The sequence below is a fragment of the Tympanuchus pallidicinctus genome, unplaced genomic scaffold (assembly GCF_026119805.1).
Source record: "Tympanuchus pallidicinctus isolate F22 unplaced genomic scaffold, pur_lepc_1.0 scaffold3, whole genome shotgun sequence".
Taxonomy (NCBI): Eukaryota; Metazoa; Chordata; class Aves; order Galliformes; family Phasianidae; genus Tympanuchus; species Tympanuchus pallidicinctus.
In genome coordinates, this window is record NW_026294747.1 from 3,506,979 (window position 1) to 3,523,584 (window position 16,606).

The following is a 16,606-nucleotide window of genomic DNA, read 5'->3' on the forward strand; positions in this document are numbered from 1 at the left end:
GCATCCTCATTTAGATCTCTTGTATGTGTTGCATGCTTTGCCAAGTTCAATGTGTGTTACCTTTTTTTTTTTTCTTCATTTTTTTTTTCTTGAGATCACTTCCAATTTTGAGGGGCTGTTGCTCTGAGCTTTCCTGAAGATCTTCTGTAGAAGGGAATTGCTTTTGTATGAAGCCAGAACAGAAGCTGTATTTTTCGGTGTCTCATTATCCTGTGCGGCAGTGACTCTTAACATTCTCTGAAGCAGAGCGCTGGAGTGGACTGTGCTGTGTCAGTAATGAGTCCTGGAAATGAGTGTTGCTCACTACTGTGGCACCCAGGCCTGCTGGCTGTGTTCAGGCTGCTCCTCGGGACTGCATTGCTAGTGTAGTTGGTACTCTTTTGAACAGCTGATTATTTCCAAAATTTGCTAACAGCAGCCTTTATCGCAATTGCAGTGATGCGATATGTTAGCTGATATAGATAAACAGTGGAAAAGAAGTTATAATCAGTGACTCCTGCGCTAATTAACTAACAAGGCATGTAATTTGATTAACTCACATGATTTAAGAGCAGATGATGCACTGTTAGTGCTAGTGTAACTTCTGGAGCATTTCCACCAGCTCTGGAGTAAGTAGTTAATTTAAGGGATCATCCATTTGTAAATAGTGTTGATTTCAGCATGAGTCCCTTGAGGACGAATTTGAGCCTACTTGAGGAGGTGAGCTTGTGCCCTGTAGCTGCTTGAAATATTGCAAGTGAGGAAAAGGAACTGCCTGAGCAGCAGGTGATGAGCGGCAAGGTGAGTGCTGCCCTCGACAGCAAGTTTGTTGCAAAGCCTTTGGGCTTGCTCGAGTTTCCTGCTTGTGCTCTGCACCCACCAAATGCCTGGAAAAGGTGGTGTTAGTTGCTGTGTTGTTGCGTGCACCCAAGCCTGCTGCTTGTCCTTTTGTCATGGGAAGAATGAGTGCCGTTTGCCTTGAGTGCTCTGTCTGCCTGCGTGGAGATGAGAAGGGCTCTGGAGATGTAAAGCCTAGATGTAGGGAAGAGGGGCTGCCCCTGCAGTGTAGGCTTTGCTGCAGCTCTCTTCTGCTGTGCCCATTGCGTTGCCCCTGCTGGAGCTGAGACTTGACAAACAGAGGTGGCTTCCTTCTCTCTCAGTGTGAATTAATTTCCAAGTCTTGCATGATATCTGCTGCTCCGCTTATTCCACAGCAGCTCAGTTTCCCCGGTTCAGGTTGAAATGCTGATAAAGCAAACATGAGGCTTAACCTCTCGATCAACAACTTAATTAACATGAGTGTGGTCATTCCAGCCAGTGCTCAGGCTGGGAGAGCTTTCAAGTAGTGAAGAGCCTGACAGTAAGCCCCTGAGTCAACTGATTGGCTGGGGAGCAGCGGTGAGTCGATAAGCAGCAGTTTCACTTCTTTGGTGGCTCAGAATTCTGTTCTCCCTGGCATCTGGAGTTTTAGGCCTGGATTTGCAGTAGCTTACTGGATGGAATGAAATGTATCTGTAATTTTGAATGCTAGATTAATTTTGTTAGGCAAGACCTAGTTTGTAAACTAGTTGTCATTCTGATGTATGTTTGTCAGTGATATCTTAATGTTTACTGCCAGGATAGTTTTGCATGCTGCAAAGGAAGAGTTTACATTGCGTTATTACTGTTTTTCCACCTTCTCTAGCAGAACTGCCTTTGCTGTATAGTCATGGGAGCTTACCTTTGTAACATTAGCTATTCACCCTGATAATTGCTCCTTCCTCTAATTTAATGAAAACCCATTAAGCCGAAAGAATAATTAAAATGAGACATCATCTCTGTGGGAGGTTTGCATATTAAAATCGCCAAGCATTTCACTGCAGATGGATCTTATTCTTGAGGAACATTGTCTGAAGCAACATGTAAAAAGTGATTTATAGTGAATAATCATAATTTAGAAAGCTGTGCTGTTGAACATGATTTCCTACTGTTTATTACCAACTCTGAGCGGAGCTAGCAAGGCAAGGGCGAATAAAGCAATTAGCATGTCTTTTTTTGTGCTGGTGAGAATACCTAGCAGCAGAGATGTACTCGTGGGAGAACATCATGCCTTCTGTGAGCCTATTTGGTAGTAGCTGAAGGGGAAGGGAGAGGTTCTGTCACCGTCTTGTCTGGGCTGAGTAATGGTTGGAGAGGAGTGGGAGCAGATGGGCAGCAGGGGCGTCTGGCACTGGTTTTATCAGTTCTTTGATAGACAGTCTATGAGGCCAATGTAGGAGTCTGTGCTTCGGTGAATGCTTGCCTTCACTGAGAAGGGTTTTGTGGTGCTGTCTTCTGTTTCCATCCCAGCCAACTTCTGGACACTGCCTCTTCTGCTCTTGGTTCCATCTTGAAAAGCTGGCATCTGAAATAACTTACTCAGCACTCCGTTTTTATTTCTGTGTTTCTCTCTATAGAGAGATTTAGCTCTTATTGGATTTTGCCCGTAGCAAGGTAAAAGCCAGTCTGCTGCAACATTCGATTCTTTAATTGCTGTCACTGAGATCCAGACTTTCTCTTGTTGTAGGATTAATTTCTATGTGCTTGTCTGGCGTGATTGTGCAAAGGATGTCCCAAAAGCGCGTTTAAACAAATAGTTTTGCAATGATTGAGGTTACCAATAGAGCTGCATGCTCTTCATTCCCTGCTGGAATAAGGAAGTAAAACAAGAAAGTACTAAAGCAAGGTAGTTAATGACAAACTGTGTCTTGTTACAGAAGACCCAGCTTGATTTAGACCTGCGTTTTTAGTGATATATATATATATTTTTTTCCTCATGGAAGCATTTAGTGAAGAATAAAGATTTCCCAGATGGATTGGGATTCGTCTTGTAAGACCAGTTGTGTGATTTTCTTTTTCTCCAAGGCCTTGAGCTCCAGTCCAAACAGTCATGTAATTCCCTTTCCTTTTGTACCATGGGTTATGGACACTGAGAACTTTGCCTTGTTAATGTGGAGGTATCTTGTGTTTCTCTGTTTGGCTGAGGAAAGTAAGTTCACTTAATGCTCTGAGATGATTTGTATCTGTTGTACTTGTTATACTTTCAGTCTGTGGGTTTTTTCTTTTAGAAGCATTCCAGTATATTTAAAAAGCCCTCCAGACAGTCAGTATTTCACATTAAGAAAATATAATCACATAGAAGGGCATATGAAAGTTGTATCTGCACTTATTTATTTATTTTGTTTATTGCTGAGATTCCATTATCATCCAGGCATGAAGTGATGTTTCACTGAAGATTACTGTGTAAGCCTGTATCGTTCTACATTATGTAGGAAATATGGCATTTCATTACAAGCAGGCAGTTATTTTTATAGAGAGTGTAAAATATATTTTCCCCTTTGGACACCTGCAGTGAGGGGGTGTATGTGTGTTCAGGGTGGTTTGTTTTTGTTTTTTTTTTGGTTTTTTTTTTTTTTTTTTTTTTTTGAGTGAAAATCAGCTTGTAAATAGAAAGCTCTTACTTTAAGTGGATTGTACTCCCAATTCATTAGTGTGGCACTTCCTGCAGAAGTGATGCAAAACATGAATTGATGACATACCTGGAGATCAGGTTGCCCTGCTGCGCTGTCTCTGAGGCCTGTGTGCCTCCTTGCTGTGATTCCTCAGGAGGCACGTGAGCTTTAGAACAGCAAGCTGCCTGCACTCTGCATTATGGATGCGAACTCCTGGATTCCTGTTGAGCCTTCAGGGGCTCCTCTGCTCCCAGGTCCAGTTGCAGGCTATTGAGTCTCACCTGCTGTCTCACTGCTGGGAAAAACCCTCTCTACCCCTTGTTATTATTCTGCCAGTAGATGTTTCTACACCTGCAGTTTTGTCTTTGGTTTTGCAGCGAGAGGATGCTCCTGTGCACTGGTACCTCCTTGGCCTGGTAACGAGCAGATTTACACCAACAAGCAGCTCCAACCCTAGAAGTGTGTTGTTTGTTTGTTTGTTTGTTTGTTTTTAAAAAGCTAAACTTCCTTGTTATGGATTACTTTAGAATAGGGTTGCAAAACAGCACCTGAGTAATGTTTGTTATCTAGCAGTTTGGGCCCACATTTTTGGAATTTCAGGACTTTGTATCTATGGCAAATTCTGCTTTTAATCAATGGAGTTAATGTGATGTGCTGTTCATGTTGTTAGTGTATTTGTGACTAAGCACTGGTCTAGAATAAAACATGATATTTCCAAGCACGTTTCTAACTGGAGTAGTCAGTTAATTGATAATTCACTGATGAATCTGACTAAGGAGCCTGGTATTTGTATAAAATTTGGTGGATAAATGGGGGGTATATGGCTTTATATCTGGACCATTTAGAATGTGTTGTGTTTTGCATGACTTGATTGAAATTTTTGCATGTGTTCCACTGACAGCACTGTCTATGCTTTCACTTAACAAAATTTTTGAGAGCTTCAAAGAAGCAATATATTATTTCTGGTGAGTTTAGCACCGTTATCAACAAAATTGTGAGATACGAGGGTTCTTAGACTTCAGAACAAGACAGCAGTCTTTAGCTGTCAGCGCTTGGAAATGTTATTTCTGAACAGTACTTGTGCTTTGGTACGCAGTACTGATGGATTTTCTGTCAGTGTAGTGGGTCAGAAACCCGCTGTGTGTTTTAAATTGGCAGCCATTAGAAGTGGAAGGTGCGTTAAGTTAGTGTAGTAGAGGATACATTCAGCAGTTGGGTGTAATATTGGGGAGCTTCCTGATATATGGAATACTTTGTGCTGTGTCTCCTGTGTCAGCTGTTTCAAAGAAGACTAGTAGTATTTGTGGCCAGGAGTAACGCTTGGTAAGCTCCATGAGTGTAATGATAGGCATAATGAAATCTTGTAGGTAAACACAAAACCTGCTCCTGTTGCTCTGTGCTTTCTTCCATTCCCCTTTCTGTTGGCTGTGGAAACTACTTATGTTCTTTGAAGCTTTGTTCTCTTCTGATGGAAGTGGTATTGGACAAATAGGTGCTGTAAGGTGGACCTTTATATTTATTTATTGGGTGAATTTGAGCCTCTGGCAAAGATTTTTAAGTGATGAGTTGTATTTTTTGATGTCTAATTTGCAGTACTTTTCAGAGGTGAGCTTTCCAAAGTGCAAGTGTGTTATGCGTTCTGAGCATGGAGGCTCATTTGAAGGGCTTTAAGCTGTACAGGGAAAGTTGAGACACCCAATTACAGAGCATGCTTGAATACTTCTTCCTTAGAGTTTGGTTTCAGTCTGTGGCGTTCCCTCCATAGTCAACATTCCTGAGTTTCGGGTTGTTTTCAAGCCAGCTTCTTCTCTTTCAGTTTGCAAAGCCTCAGTTAATGATTCTTTTTTTCCCCCCTCCCCTGCAGTGAAATTCTGAATTGTAAATCTCATCACTCCTTTGTGTATTACAGCACTCATGCTGGGCCAGCTTCTCAAGATTCGATAGAGTTATAAGGTTTTCTACCAGCTGAGAATTTGTATTGGCATTTTTGGCTTCAAATAAACCTTTTCTAAAGGAAGCTTGCTAGGCTTCTAATTGGTTGTGACACCCAGGAACTGCAAGCAGCTTAGGTCTCGTGAATGTGTGACAAAGGCCCAGCATGAGCAACATGACAAGGGGTAGGAAGGTGAAATGCCACAATTTCTGCACTTTGTCATTTAATCATCTTTGGGAGTGATGATGTATTGTGAGTAAAAGGATGAAATAAAAATGGATGTGTTGGGAGATGGTGCATTTGAACCTTCGAGGATGATATAGGAGAAGGTGTGCTGCTGCTGCTTGGGCATGGATAGGATTAGTGAGACTGGAATATTTCTGGATCTGCCTGGTCACACCACAGTTCCAATAAATATTGCATGAGCTGTCACGCTTTGCTTGCTTAAACTGAGAAATCCCTGAAACTGTAGCATATTGCAGGCATGTCTTGTATTTATTTCTTGGGCAGAAGCACAACCATGTAGCGTTATTAGCAGTAATACATCTCTGCCTTAAATGGTGCAAGGACAGGTTCCCTCTGATGTACAGTGGAAAGGCAGTAACGGAGCTGACGGTAAAAGCTGAAATTGGAGCTTGGTGAATTCTGTTGGGAGAGGCAGTGCTTGAGATTCCTCAGAATTTAGGAGCCTATTTATCTGACTGCAGCACACCATATTTACAGCAATTTAATCTGGTCACAGCAAACACAAATGGCTTGGCATCCCATTAAAAATTGTCAGAAAATCAGTAGCTGACCACTTGTGAACTTGCTGAAGTGACAAGTGGGCATGCTGACAAGGTGCCATTTGTTTGGGCTTTTTTCCACTGAAGAAAAGCAGTGGTAGCGTGTGGTACATGTGTCTTGGAAATGAAAAATATCAATGGCAAAATGAAAAATGTAATCTGAATCTTTGACTTAGCATTTTTACTGGACCATTGTTCCTCTCCCTCCCGCTTCTCTCCCTCCCCCCCCCTTTTTTTTTTTTTTTTTTTTTTTTTTTAAAATAAAATCCTTAGATACAGAAAGAGAAATCCATGCAGCACCCCATGTGAGTGAGAAGTTGGTTCAGCTCTTTCGGAATAAAACTGAGTTCACGTTTCTGGTGACCCTTCAACAGAAGGCATCGACTTCAGGAGTTATACTGTCCATCCGGGAGTTAGAGCACAGGTAAGAGAAAATCTTCTCTCTTGTAGTTGTAGTGACATAAAAAGTACTGAGTGTTTGGTGGCCCATTGTGACAATGTGTTGAAATGGTAGATATCAAATCTGACGTGTAAGTTAAAGCCTCTTGGCTTAGGTTGCAATTGCTGCTACTTGCTGTTTTTTATTTAAATAGGAGGTGTGCATTATTTATGTGTCCTGGTCCCTAAAGTGACCCTACTTAAAAAACAAGAGGATAAAAGCTAACGAGGTGTAGACAAAATGTCTTTTGGAAATTAATTGTAAAGCAGTTTCTGCTCTTAGTTCATCCTGCACACTTGTGGTTTGCTTTTTCAGGGAAGTTAAACTCCATCTCATGTTTTCTGCTTCACTATGTTTTAAAATATCTTAATATGCTTGCTTTTTCAAGATTCAGCAGTTAAGCTGTTCTTCAAACGTGTGCTTCCATCTGGCGTTGTGGGTTTTTTTTTTTCCTGGCATAAATACAATATATTCTTATTGTGTGCATTTCTCTTCTTGTCAGTGTAGGAGGTAATGAAGAGGTCTCTTTCATTAGCTGTTACAGTAGCAAATAGCAGTTTCTATAAAAGCAGCAAAAAAAACCCCAGCACTTTTTTGTGGTATAAACAGTATTGATTTCAAAGATGTTTTGATGTTGTAAGGAGTGTATTGTGTCACCCAGTGTCTTGAAAACTTGAACTACTTGTGACTTTAAAAAAAAAAAAAAAAAAAAGTATATATAACTCATAGGGCTTCAAGGATCTCTGCATCTGGTTTGACCTTCTGTTGTAATACAAATAACACCGTGTTTTTTGCTTGCTTCTGTTTCAAGTTCAATTTGCAATGTTTCTTTCAAGTTCCTGTTGGTATTTAATTTTGCTAATCATTTCTATGGGACAGAATTACTAGCCCCATTTGTTACTTTTTGTTGAGGCAGTCTGTGGAGGAGATGGCAGTGACTTTTTCCGGCCAAATGATCAGTGATGGCTTTTTTCCTGTTCAGCAGCAGATATCCCAACAAGGATAACTAAGAGGACTCTAATTCTTTGTTATTCATCATAATACTTTTCCATCACTTCAGCTTTCATTCTGATCTCTTTCTTTATTCCTGCTTTCATTTTTGGGGCTGTTCTCTCTCTGTACTTTATGTTACATGAAAATCCATCTCTGTCTCTTCCTTTTTACCTCCTCTCACCCCATCCTTCCTTTTGCCATTACTTTTTATTTCCTCCAAGCTCTTCCAAGTTATTGTAGCTCCCTGAAGTCATGGTTAACAAGATCAGCTTGCCATATTATGGGATTTTTCTTATTTGAGAGAGAGGACGTTGAGGACAGACATTGACACAGGAACACCTTCACATTTAGGGACACATGCATGTACTCAGCAATCCAAGGTCAAAGCAGACAGGCAGCAATAATTATACAATGCAAGGCACATGGGTTTTTTGATATGGTCTCTACTGAATTTAGCTACTTCTCTATCTTGGTGGTCATAGACAGCAGCTGGTAGAGATGTACTGTGCAGGAGTAATCTTGATTGAATAAAATGTACTGCTGCTGTCCTTGGCCCTGCGGTTATCTCCAGTTTCTGACTTAATATTTGTCTGCTTAAAACAATGTGTAGTTGAAAGACTGGATGCTAGCCTCGCTTAAATCTCTGTCCTTCCGTCCAATAAGCCAAAGTAGTTTCAGTTTGCCTAATTCTATATAATAACCAAAACAGATGTGTCTGGTGTTGTTAGTGGCTGCTGCTACATTCTGCAAGTCAGATGGATTACTGCGACTGTATCTGTTAAAATAGATTGTTTCTTTTCCTAATGTCTTAAGTTGCTACTTGGACCTTGATAAGGATAATGCTTTAAAACCCTTAGATCTGTGATGACAGAAATGAATAATGTGGATGAAAGTAGGGAAAATATTCTGTGACACTGGTGCGTGGCTGATGAGTACGGGGGTCAGATTATAATGGGCGAAATACCAGAATGTTCACCTTGATGCATGTTGTTGTTGGATGTTATACCAGCTGCTGAGGTTGCTGTGTCTTAGCCTGACGTGTGAACCTGAATGTGCCATGGGTCCTTGACATACCAGTAAGCCCTTGTAAATATTTTTTGCTCCTAACAAGCTTTTGGTAGTTAATATGGTTGTGTTCTGTCTCTTATTTGTTAAGCTATTTTCAACTTGCACACATCTGTGAAAACACACGCTACAAAGAGATCAGTAAGAAACAGGGATTTCAGAGTGATTAAGACCTTTGAGAACAACTATTAGGGGTACCTTATTACCTAACCACTATAGTCTTTAACTACGGATAAGTCAAGAAATCTTCCCTTACATAGAAAATAGGAAATACTGTTTTTATGGCATAGTGGTTTTTGACTTGCCAGCATACCAAAAACTGAGAATTTGAGACTTGAGAACATGCAGGTCAGCAATAAAATAATGAAAGCAGCAGCTGTGTTAGTTATTGGTGGATGAGTTTGTATCTGTGTGGGAGACCTTTTGTTGCATGCTTGTTTAGTGGTTGAGAAATAGATTGTATTCTAAGTTGCATGCTAAGTTATGTGTGTCAGTGTTACTAGTTGAATAGGCTGTTTTGCGTGATGTCACATAGTGGAGACGATCTTTATAAGGTACAAGTGAAAATTTGTGAGGTAGAAACATGTTGAATGAGTGTTTATATGGCCTTTCTCTAGCATGTATTTGCTGGGGTTTATTATTCATGAATGACATGGAACTCTGAAACCAAGATATCTATGGTGTCTTAGAAATACGTAGGTAAATGGATCTTAAATCTTAATGAATAAACAGAAACTGAATACAAAAGGTATTAAGCTAATATGAATACAACATTCCCTGAAGTCAGTTGTTCATGAATGCTGTTTTGTTGCATTAAATGGATATCTCACAGCATTTAGAGATTAGTCATTAATTTGTATCATAATTTGATGTACAGGATTTATACTGCAGAGATGAGAAATGAGTCTTTGTTAATATTTTTATCTTGTTGAATCAACTCGATGATAAAGATTCTGTTTTCATGATTCAAATGTATTAATATACAGCTTGGAAAATTGAAAGATGGATTAACACAGATTTAGTCTAATTGAACAGTCTGGTAAGTGCAGACTATGTGCTAGTTATCTGGAATACAGAGGTGGATCTGCAGATTATATTTTTTCTGAAGCTTAGAGGACAAAATATAATGAAGGATGGATGAACATGTAACTTGTGGATGCAGAGCTGCAGAAACTATTTTCTTTGTTGGAGAATTACGCTAGCCCCTTCTATCTAGATCTCTGTAGGCTCTTCACAGCCTTTGAGTCTTTCAACCATGAAGAAGCTTGGAAAAGGCCATCAAGATGCTTGAAAACCCACCCATTATGAATCCTTATTTCAAAAGTGATTTAGCAGAGTTTAACACAGAGTTGTCTGGATCACAAAGGCCAAAATAGGTAAGAAACAAACAAAGCCCTTTAAAATAAAATAAACTGGAGTCAGCATTGCTTTTTGCTCTTCACTCCTTGAGTTGGATATATATTGATAGCTCCTTCCCAGTACTGGCCAAGATCAGCCTCTGGTGATATCTGCCAAGGGTGCTCAGATACCCAGCTGGATTCTGAAATATTGGCTGCCACCAAAGAAGCTGACTATGATTGTCTGGTCCTGGAGAGCACTATTTACAACTCACAGCTGTAAGGCTATTTTCTCTTGATGTGAAAATCTGGCCCCTAAATTAGCCATAAACACTTCCTACAGTACCTTAGTATTATGACAGTGAGTGGGAAAGGAAAGCATTTATTTTCTTAGCTTATAGTAAGAACATACAAAACATAGGGTTATGTTGCTTGGAAATGATGGTAAGACTTGGTGGGTGCAGATCTCTTCTACTGGCCACATCACTGACTCACATCATTTTTCTTTGTTTATTTATTGGAATGGCCACTCTTGAATTACTACTCATTTGTAGGTCTGTTTGGTCTAAGGTATCAGAGCATTCAGTGCAGGGAGGAACTTGAAAGGGAAAAAGAGGAAACACAATCTTTATGTTCTGGGGAGGCTCCCCATCCCTGAAGATGTTCAAGAAAGGTGTAGATGTAGCCTGAGGGATATGGTTAGTGGGCAAGGATGGGTTGACCACTGATCCTAGAGGTCTTTTCCAACCTTTATGATTCTGTAATTCTATGGTACAAGGAGGGAGCTGATGGCCAAGCTGTTGTCTTGTCATGATGTGGGAGGTAACAACCTCAACTCCAGTTTTCTCACTTTCCATCAGGTGAAATTCCCTTTGATCTTTTGAAAGTAACCTGTTGGTTACTTACTTGCTCTGTAACAAGCTACCCTCCAAAGAAAGATTTTATTGCTAACTACTGGTTTTAGTTTTTATTGACAACAGAGAAATTAGACATAGTAATGCAGAATGAGTGAAAGTGAACTAGGAAACAGAGGAACCGTTACCTAGAAATTACGTATAAGAAATCGAATAAAACCTATTGACCTTGAGGTCTCATCCTATGCATTTTTCAAAGTCACTGAATCCTGAGCAGTACTTCATCTCTCTTTATGTCCCCCCTCCTGTCTTCCCAAGGAAGTTATTGTTGCATTTGCTACTGGTTGCTAAAAAAGCACTAAGGAAAAAACAAACCACAACTGCTTTGTTGTACTGTTTTTTGTGTGTGCCCTGGGTCTGTTTTCCATGCTTCATGCTTATTAATGCTAACTTTCTATCCGTGTGTTGTCATTCTTACTGAAGAGTATTCAGAAGTGGAAGATCCCCCTGTGACAGAACTAGGAAGAGGTGAAATTAACGTTTTTGAGATTGTCTTACAGGAAGCACTAAAAATTTTTTTATATAGATTTTTCAAATGCTTTTATTCTTTTAACATTTAGCATTAACCTACATCTAGGACCTGTCCTTCAGAAACTTTGTCATGTTGGGTAGTTGGAAGCTTGCAAGTTAATGGCACTGCTGTGGTAGGTTTATTGAGTAGAGAACTTGGCTCTTCACTCTGCAGCAGCAAGCTGTATTGGTAGAGATGTTAGGCTGGTAGTGAAAGGTTTTTATAATTAGTGAATCAGTTTTGGATGGGGAGAGGGGACCTGGCTGGAACTCTCTAGTAAGTTGAATACTTCCCCAGGTTACACCACAAACAGCTTCTGAGACTGTTGAGGAGCAGATAGCAAGCTGTACACTCGCTTTTAACAATTGGAATATGTTGTGGAGATACAGTGTTTGGTACTTAGCAGGTACCAAGCTAATTGAAGCAAGCACTGAGATAATCTCATGAAAAGAAGTCTGTGCGAGTGCCTTTTGGCCTTAGTTACAAACCTGGAGGACTGGATTTAGCCCGTGCTACGCTTTAGATGATTTGCAGCAAGATGTGTGTATGTGTAGTGGCTTCAGAGATACCCAGTATTTTAAACAAAAGGCAGGAAAACCCCTGCAAATATATCCACTATCCTTTTTCTTTTAGGGTAAAGGTAATGCCTTCATTAATATTTATGAGTAGAATTGCTAAACTGGCAAGCTCTTTAGAGAATGTAAAGATGCGGCCTTACTTCTGTCCCTCTGCACCACGTAGTGTGAAATGAGAGGCATCTAGACACCTTTCCCCCCCCTTGACCCTCTGCCTCCTGCATGTCTAAAACCTTTTGGCAAAACATAGAAGTGGAAATAGAGTTATGCTCTTCTAGCTTTTTGATTCAGATATGCAAAAGATGAAAACAAAGCAGAATTGTTATATTCCATATATATCCCTCTGGTTTAAACGTTGTGGAAAAGGAGTTACTGGTTGAGTTACCTTCCATCTTGTGGCTCCCTGCTGAGAACCAGCTGTTTTATGTACACTGGGCTGGCTTTAAAGCATGAACATGCTGCTGATAACCAGCTGTTGCAACACACTGATTGGACCTTGTTGGCAATTGGAGCAGAATGGCTGATAGTTTGAACTGTTTAAAACTGAGTTTGGACAGTGCAGAAATGTTGTGGTCAACGAGGAGCAGAATGTGTGGGTCCCCCAGGAGCCTTTTCCAACATGCTGTGTTACTTTGTTGGCTTGTTTTATGGTTCTCAGATATAGGCAAAGTGCTGAAATGTCTCTCTTTGGGCTGAAGTCAACTTTCTGCAAACTGTGCTTTGAATTTTGGTTGCTCGTTAACACTGTAATGCTTCTGGTTAATGAGAAGCTTAGATGCTCACAACTTTTTATTCATAGTTGGTCATTTTCTTGGTTGGACATGAGGTGATGCCTGATGTTTATTTTTACTTCATTTGTTTATTTGCACTTCAGTAAAGATGCCTATGTGCTTTGCCCTAAGTGCTGTCCTATGAGAAGGAAGAGGGGCACAGTGCCTGCCTGAAGGGCTCCCAGCTGAGGGAGGCTGCTGGTGACAGCAGGGAGGAGAGGAGGGCAAGGAGGAAGTGTGCAGGGCAGGCAGAGATGGGGGGGGCATCTGGAGAGGAGCAGGGAGCAGACACTGGCTGGGCCTTGATGGAGTGGCAAGGGAGACTTGTGCAGGATCTGGCAGAAATGTATGGGATGGGTCATAAGTCAAGAAATAGCTGAAAAACTGCTGGCTTGCAGAGCAAGATCAGAGGGAGAACAGTACGCAGGGTGATTTGTTTTCAGATGTCATGCTTTGGTTCTCAGGTGGCAGGTCTCATGATGTTAAAAGGCCACGTTATCGTCTTTCGTTCTGTTAAAATCGGGTATTTTATGGGCCAGTTTTGGGGAATCTGCTGAGCAGCAGTGATGAGTGCAAGGGAAGGTGTGGGACTGGACAGGATTATGCTCTGCAGTGGTTACAGCTGTGCTGAGGGCTCTCTGGTGGCTCCAATCGCTCCTCTTTACCCATGATGATCCCTCAGCTAATGCTGCCTCGAAGTCCTATGGCTAGCTTCAGAAAAATTGTCAGGTCCTTTAGAAAACCCTTTGATAAAAATACTCACGGACTGGAGATGATCCACTGAAACACTGGGGAAAGTAACTCTTGTTCGAGGCACTTTTAGTGATGAGCTCTTTGAGGAGCACTTGAGTAATCCAGAGAGCAACTGTGGATTGCGTTCCTTGCAATAGATACAGCAATTGTATGAGTGCAGGATGATTCTGTTTCGGAGTGGTGGCGATATGTGAATAAATGATTCCTTTTTTTTTCCCCCCTTTTTTCAGGTTACATTTCTATCAGATTAGTTCCTCAGGTTGAATGGCTTGTTGCAACCAAAAGGCTGTCAGATGCAAAGGATAAGGTTGGAATGGGCATACAGCAGAATGAGACTAGCCCTTTCAGGAAAGGTAATGCTTAGCTGCATTTATCCCTTTCTGGAAGATCAGCACCTGCTTTTTGTAAGGGGATATAATCAAAATTTGTCCCATTAACTGGGCTGGGTAGATTGGCTTCTTGCAGAAGCTTGGTCTGGCAGAAGTCCCAGTTATTGCAGCTGTGTGCATTTTAGAGGAAGCATCTGAAAGGCTGTGTCATCACCTTTCTTCAAATAATGGACTCTCTTCTAGGTTCCCTATGCACAGGGAGGCTGCATGTCTTTTTCTTTTTTTTTTTTTGACAGGTGGGTAGCATCTACAATGAAGGCACGTTTAGACATATGAAATGGAAACAGAAACATTATAAGCTCAGCCATTACAACACATGACCATGAAAATAAGTAGCTGCTTTGTACCAGTTCTGACTCAAGCTATATTAGCCAGCAGGCAGATGGTAGAGTCGTTTTTTTTTTTCCTTATATGATCAAGGAAGAAAGTAAATTTGTATTTGGATGATCTTTGCCTTGTTGCAGGTACACAAATGCTTACTTTGAGCATCATAAGTGCTTTAGAGCCTTGCAGCTTGCATACCCAGTTACCTCATGGAAGATCTGTAGAACAGAAGATAAATCTTTATCATAGAAGATGCCACTTATGTGTGATTATTGTGTACAGTCAACAAATATACAATTAGCAGAGTGGCATGGTTAGACTGGTATTTTACAGGTCGTGTAACTAGAGGGATTATCACAGTGAGAAGGGATAATCAAAAAATAAATGAAAATGCTCACCTGTGTCCTAGACTTGCAGAAAAACTCCAAAGGGAGCAATCTCCAGGCAGAGATCCTTCCTCAGTGGCAGTCAGCACTTAAATGGGGTCTGAGAGGTGCAGCCAGGTTCCACCCCTTCTGGTCACACAGCTGAATTATCTTCATCAGTGCTCCCAGGGCTGATCCAGTGCTTGCCTCAGGTGCTCAATCAGAGGTTCAGGCCATGACTCAACAGTTCCCATACAATTGCTAAGTGTTTCAAGGTTGGCTTATACAGGCTTAGATAGGCACTGTCCTCAGGAGTCATCAGAACAGGAAAAAGATGTTAATTGCCTAGGTTTTGTTCCTTTTATTTGAAGTGAAAGGTGTTTGAAGGGATTATGCATGGGTAGCCAACAGCACACTGAAATTTGTTTGTATAGGAGTAATACATTAGAGTTGTAGATTATCAGAGAGTGAAACGTTTGGGATTCATCTTTTGCATTTGCTTTTGTAGAAAGCTAATCTGATTTTTTTTTCCAGCAAGATACGTTCAGTGTTACAGATGATCCTTCTTCTATTCACTGAACCTTTTGTGCAACCAGATGTCAGTCTGATTTTGCTCAGAGCCTTTGATATCAGTACGTAATCTCTGCAACAGCAGTAAGTCTTTAATGCCACATAAGTGATGATTTGCTGTATATGGTTTTGTTGTGCAGCCTCTCAATCTGTCCATATTTAAACTAGCTGCAAAGGGTAGCTCTGTGTGGTTTGTAAGTATGTTCGTGTGGCAGAGAGCTGGATCTGCACATTTGAGTGTGTAAGAGCATTTCTTCAAAATCTAGTGCCTGACAGTATTTCAGAACTTGGGATCTTTATCCTATCACTTTCTCATAACTAGGGATACAAGCATAGCACCTGTGGAAGCAGCTGAGACATTTGACTTGACGGTTGTAACTTATTCTAGTTTTGCATCCTTACAGAACTCTGATAACAACTGCAAGGTGAGTGTTTACTTTGTTTTGAAGTCAGGTGCCTCTCTTGTTTCAGAGGTGTCTCTTTTGTTCCATATGGTTTCACTGACTGTGGTGATGGTTATGGGTGCAGACCTACTAACTCAGCTGCAGAATTTAGCATAATGTTCCCAATGTATTCTCACTGCGTGACTTACTTTCCATCCAGAGAGCATTGGAACACGGTCTCAGTTTGTTTTTTGCTGTTGTCCAGGCTGAACCAGTTGGCAGAACCAGAACAACAATGTGCTCAGTCAACAGGGAGGAACAGCATTAGGCCGAAAGCATAATGATCTGTGATTTGTCACAGAATCTGTGCAGATTGAAAGTCCTGCAGTTGGCATGGTAATGGACTTGGGTGCCTTGGCTGTTGTTTCTGAATACATCCAGGAATGTTTCTGAAGTTTTTTCATTAACATCCTTAAATGTTCTTATATTCTTCTTGGCATGATGCTGTTGAATGAAAAGTCTGCATCTGTAAACATGTGCAAAGGGACAAAGTGGTGAAGAAGCTTTCTGATTTTCTAGTTAATAACATCCAGTGGTCATAGAACTTTCCTTGAATTAGTTTTGCTATGTAAAAACAAAAACAACAAGTGCCTCGACCAGGCAGTCAACCGTCCAGAATCTTCTGCTCAACGACCTCACTGAACAAGTCCGATTCTTACTATGGCAATTATTTTTTCACTAGTTGAGAGATCTGGTGTTTCTGCAGCTTGTGCTTGGTGAACAGTGATTCTAGTCTTGAACTTGTTTGATTTTTTGACCTTAACCCATACAAAGTTGAGCAGATGTGTGAGTGTTTTGACTAGATGGCTGCCATAAGTTTGTACACGTTCACAGGGATGCTATGTGTGCCTGCTGCCTTGTCCTGGGACATCTGTTCAGTAGCTCTACAAACATCTGCTGTAAGTGCTGATGCTGCTTGTTGAAAGAGGCTGTGGGACTTTGGCGCTTGATCCGGGATCTGAAGTTGTACAGTCAAAGTAGTTACTCTGCT

The 16,606-nt window shown here is 40.9% G+C and overlaps 1 protein-coding gene across 3 annotated transcripts in view; it reads left to right on the forward strand.

Annotated features, from left to right (window-relative positions):
* Nucleotides 1-16,606, forward strand: part of NELL1 (neural EGFL like 1) — a 286,319-nt gene that overhangs the window by 15,875 nt on the left and 253,838 nt on the right. For all 3 annotated transcript variants that reach the window (XM_052694359.1, XM_052694361.1, XM_052694362.1), the window contains exon 3: nucleotides 6,441-6,591. In XM_052694359.1, coding sequence (XP_052550319.1) covers nucleotides 6,441-6,591 — 151 coding nt within the window. The remainder of the gene's footprint in view (nucleotides 1-6,440; nucleotides 6,592-16,606) is intronic.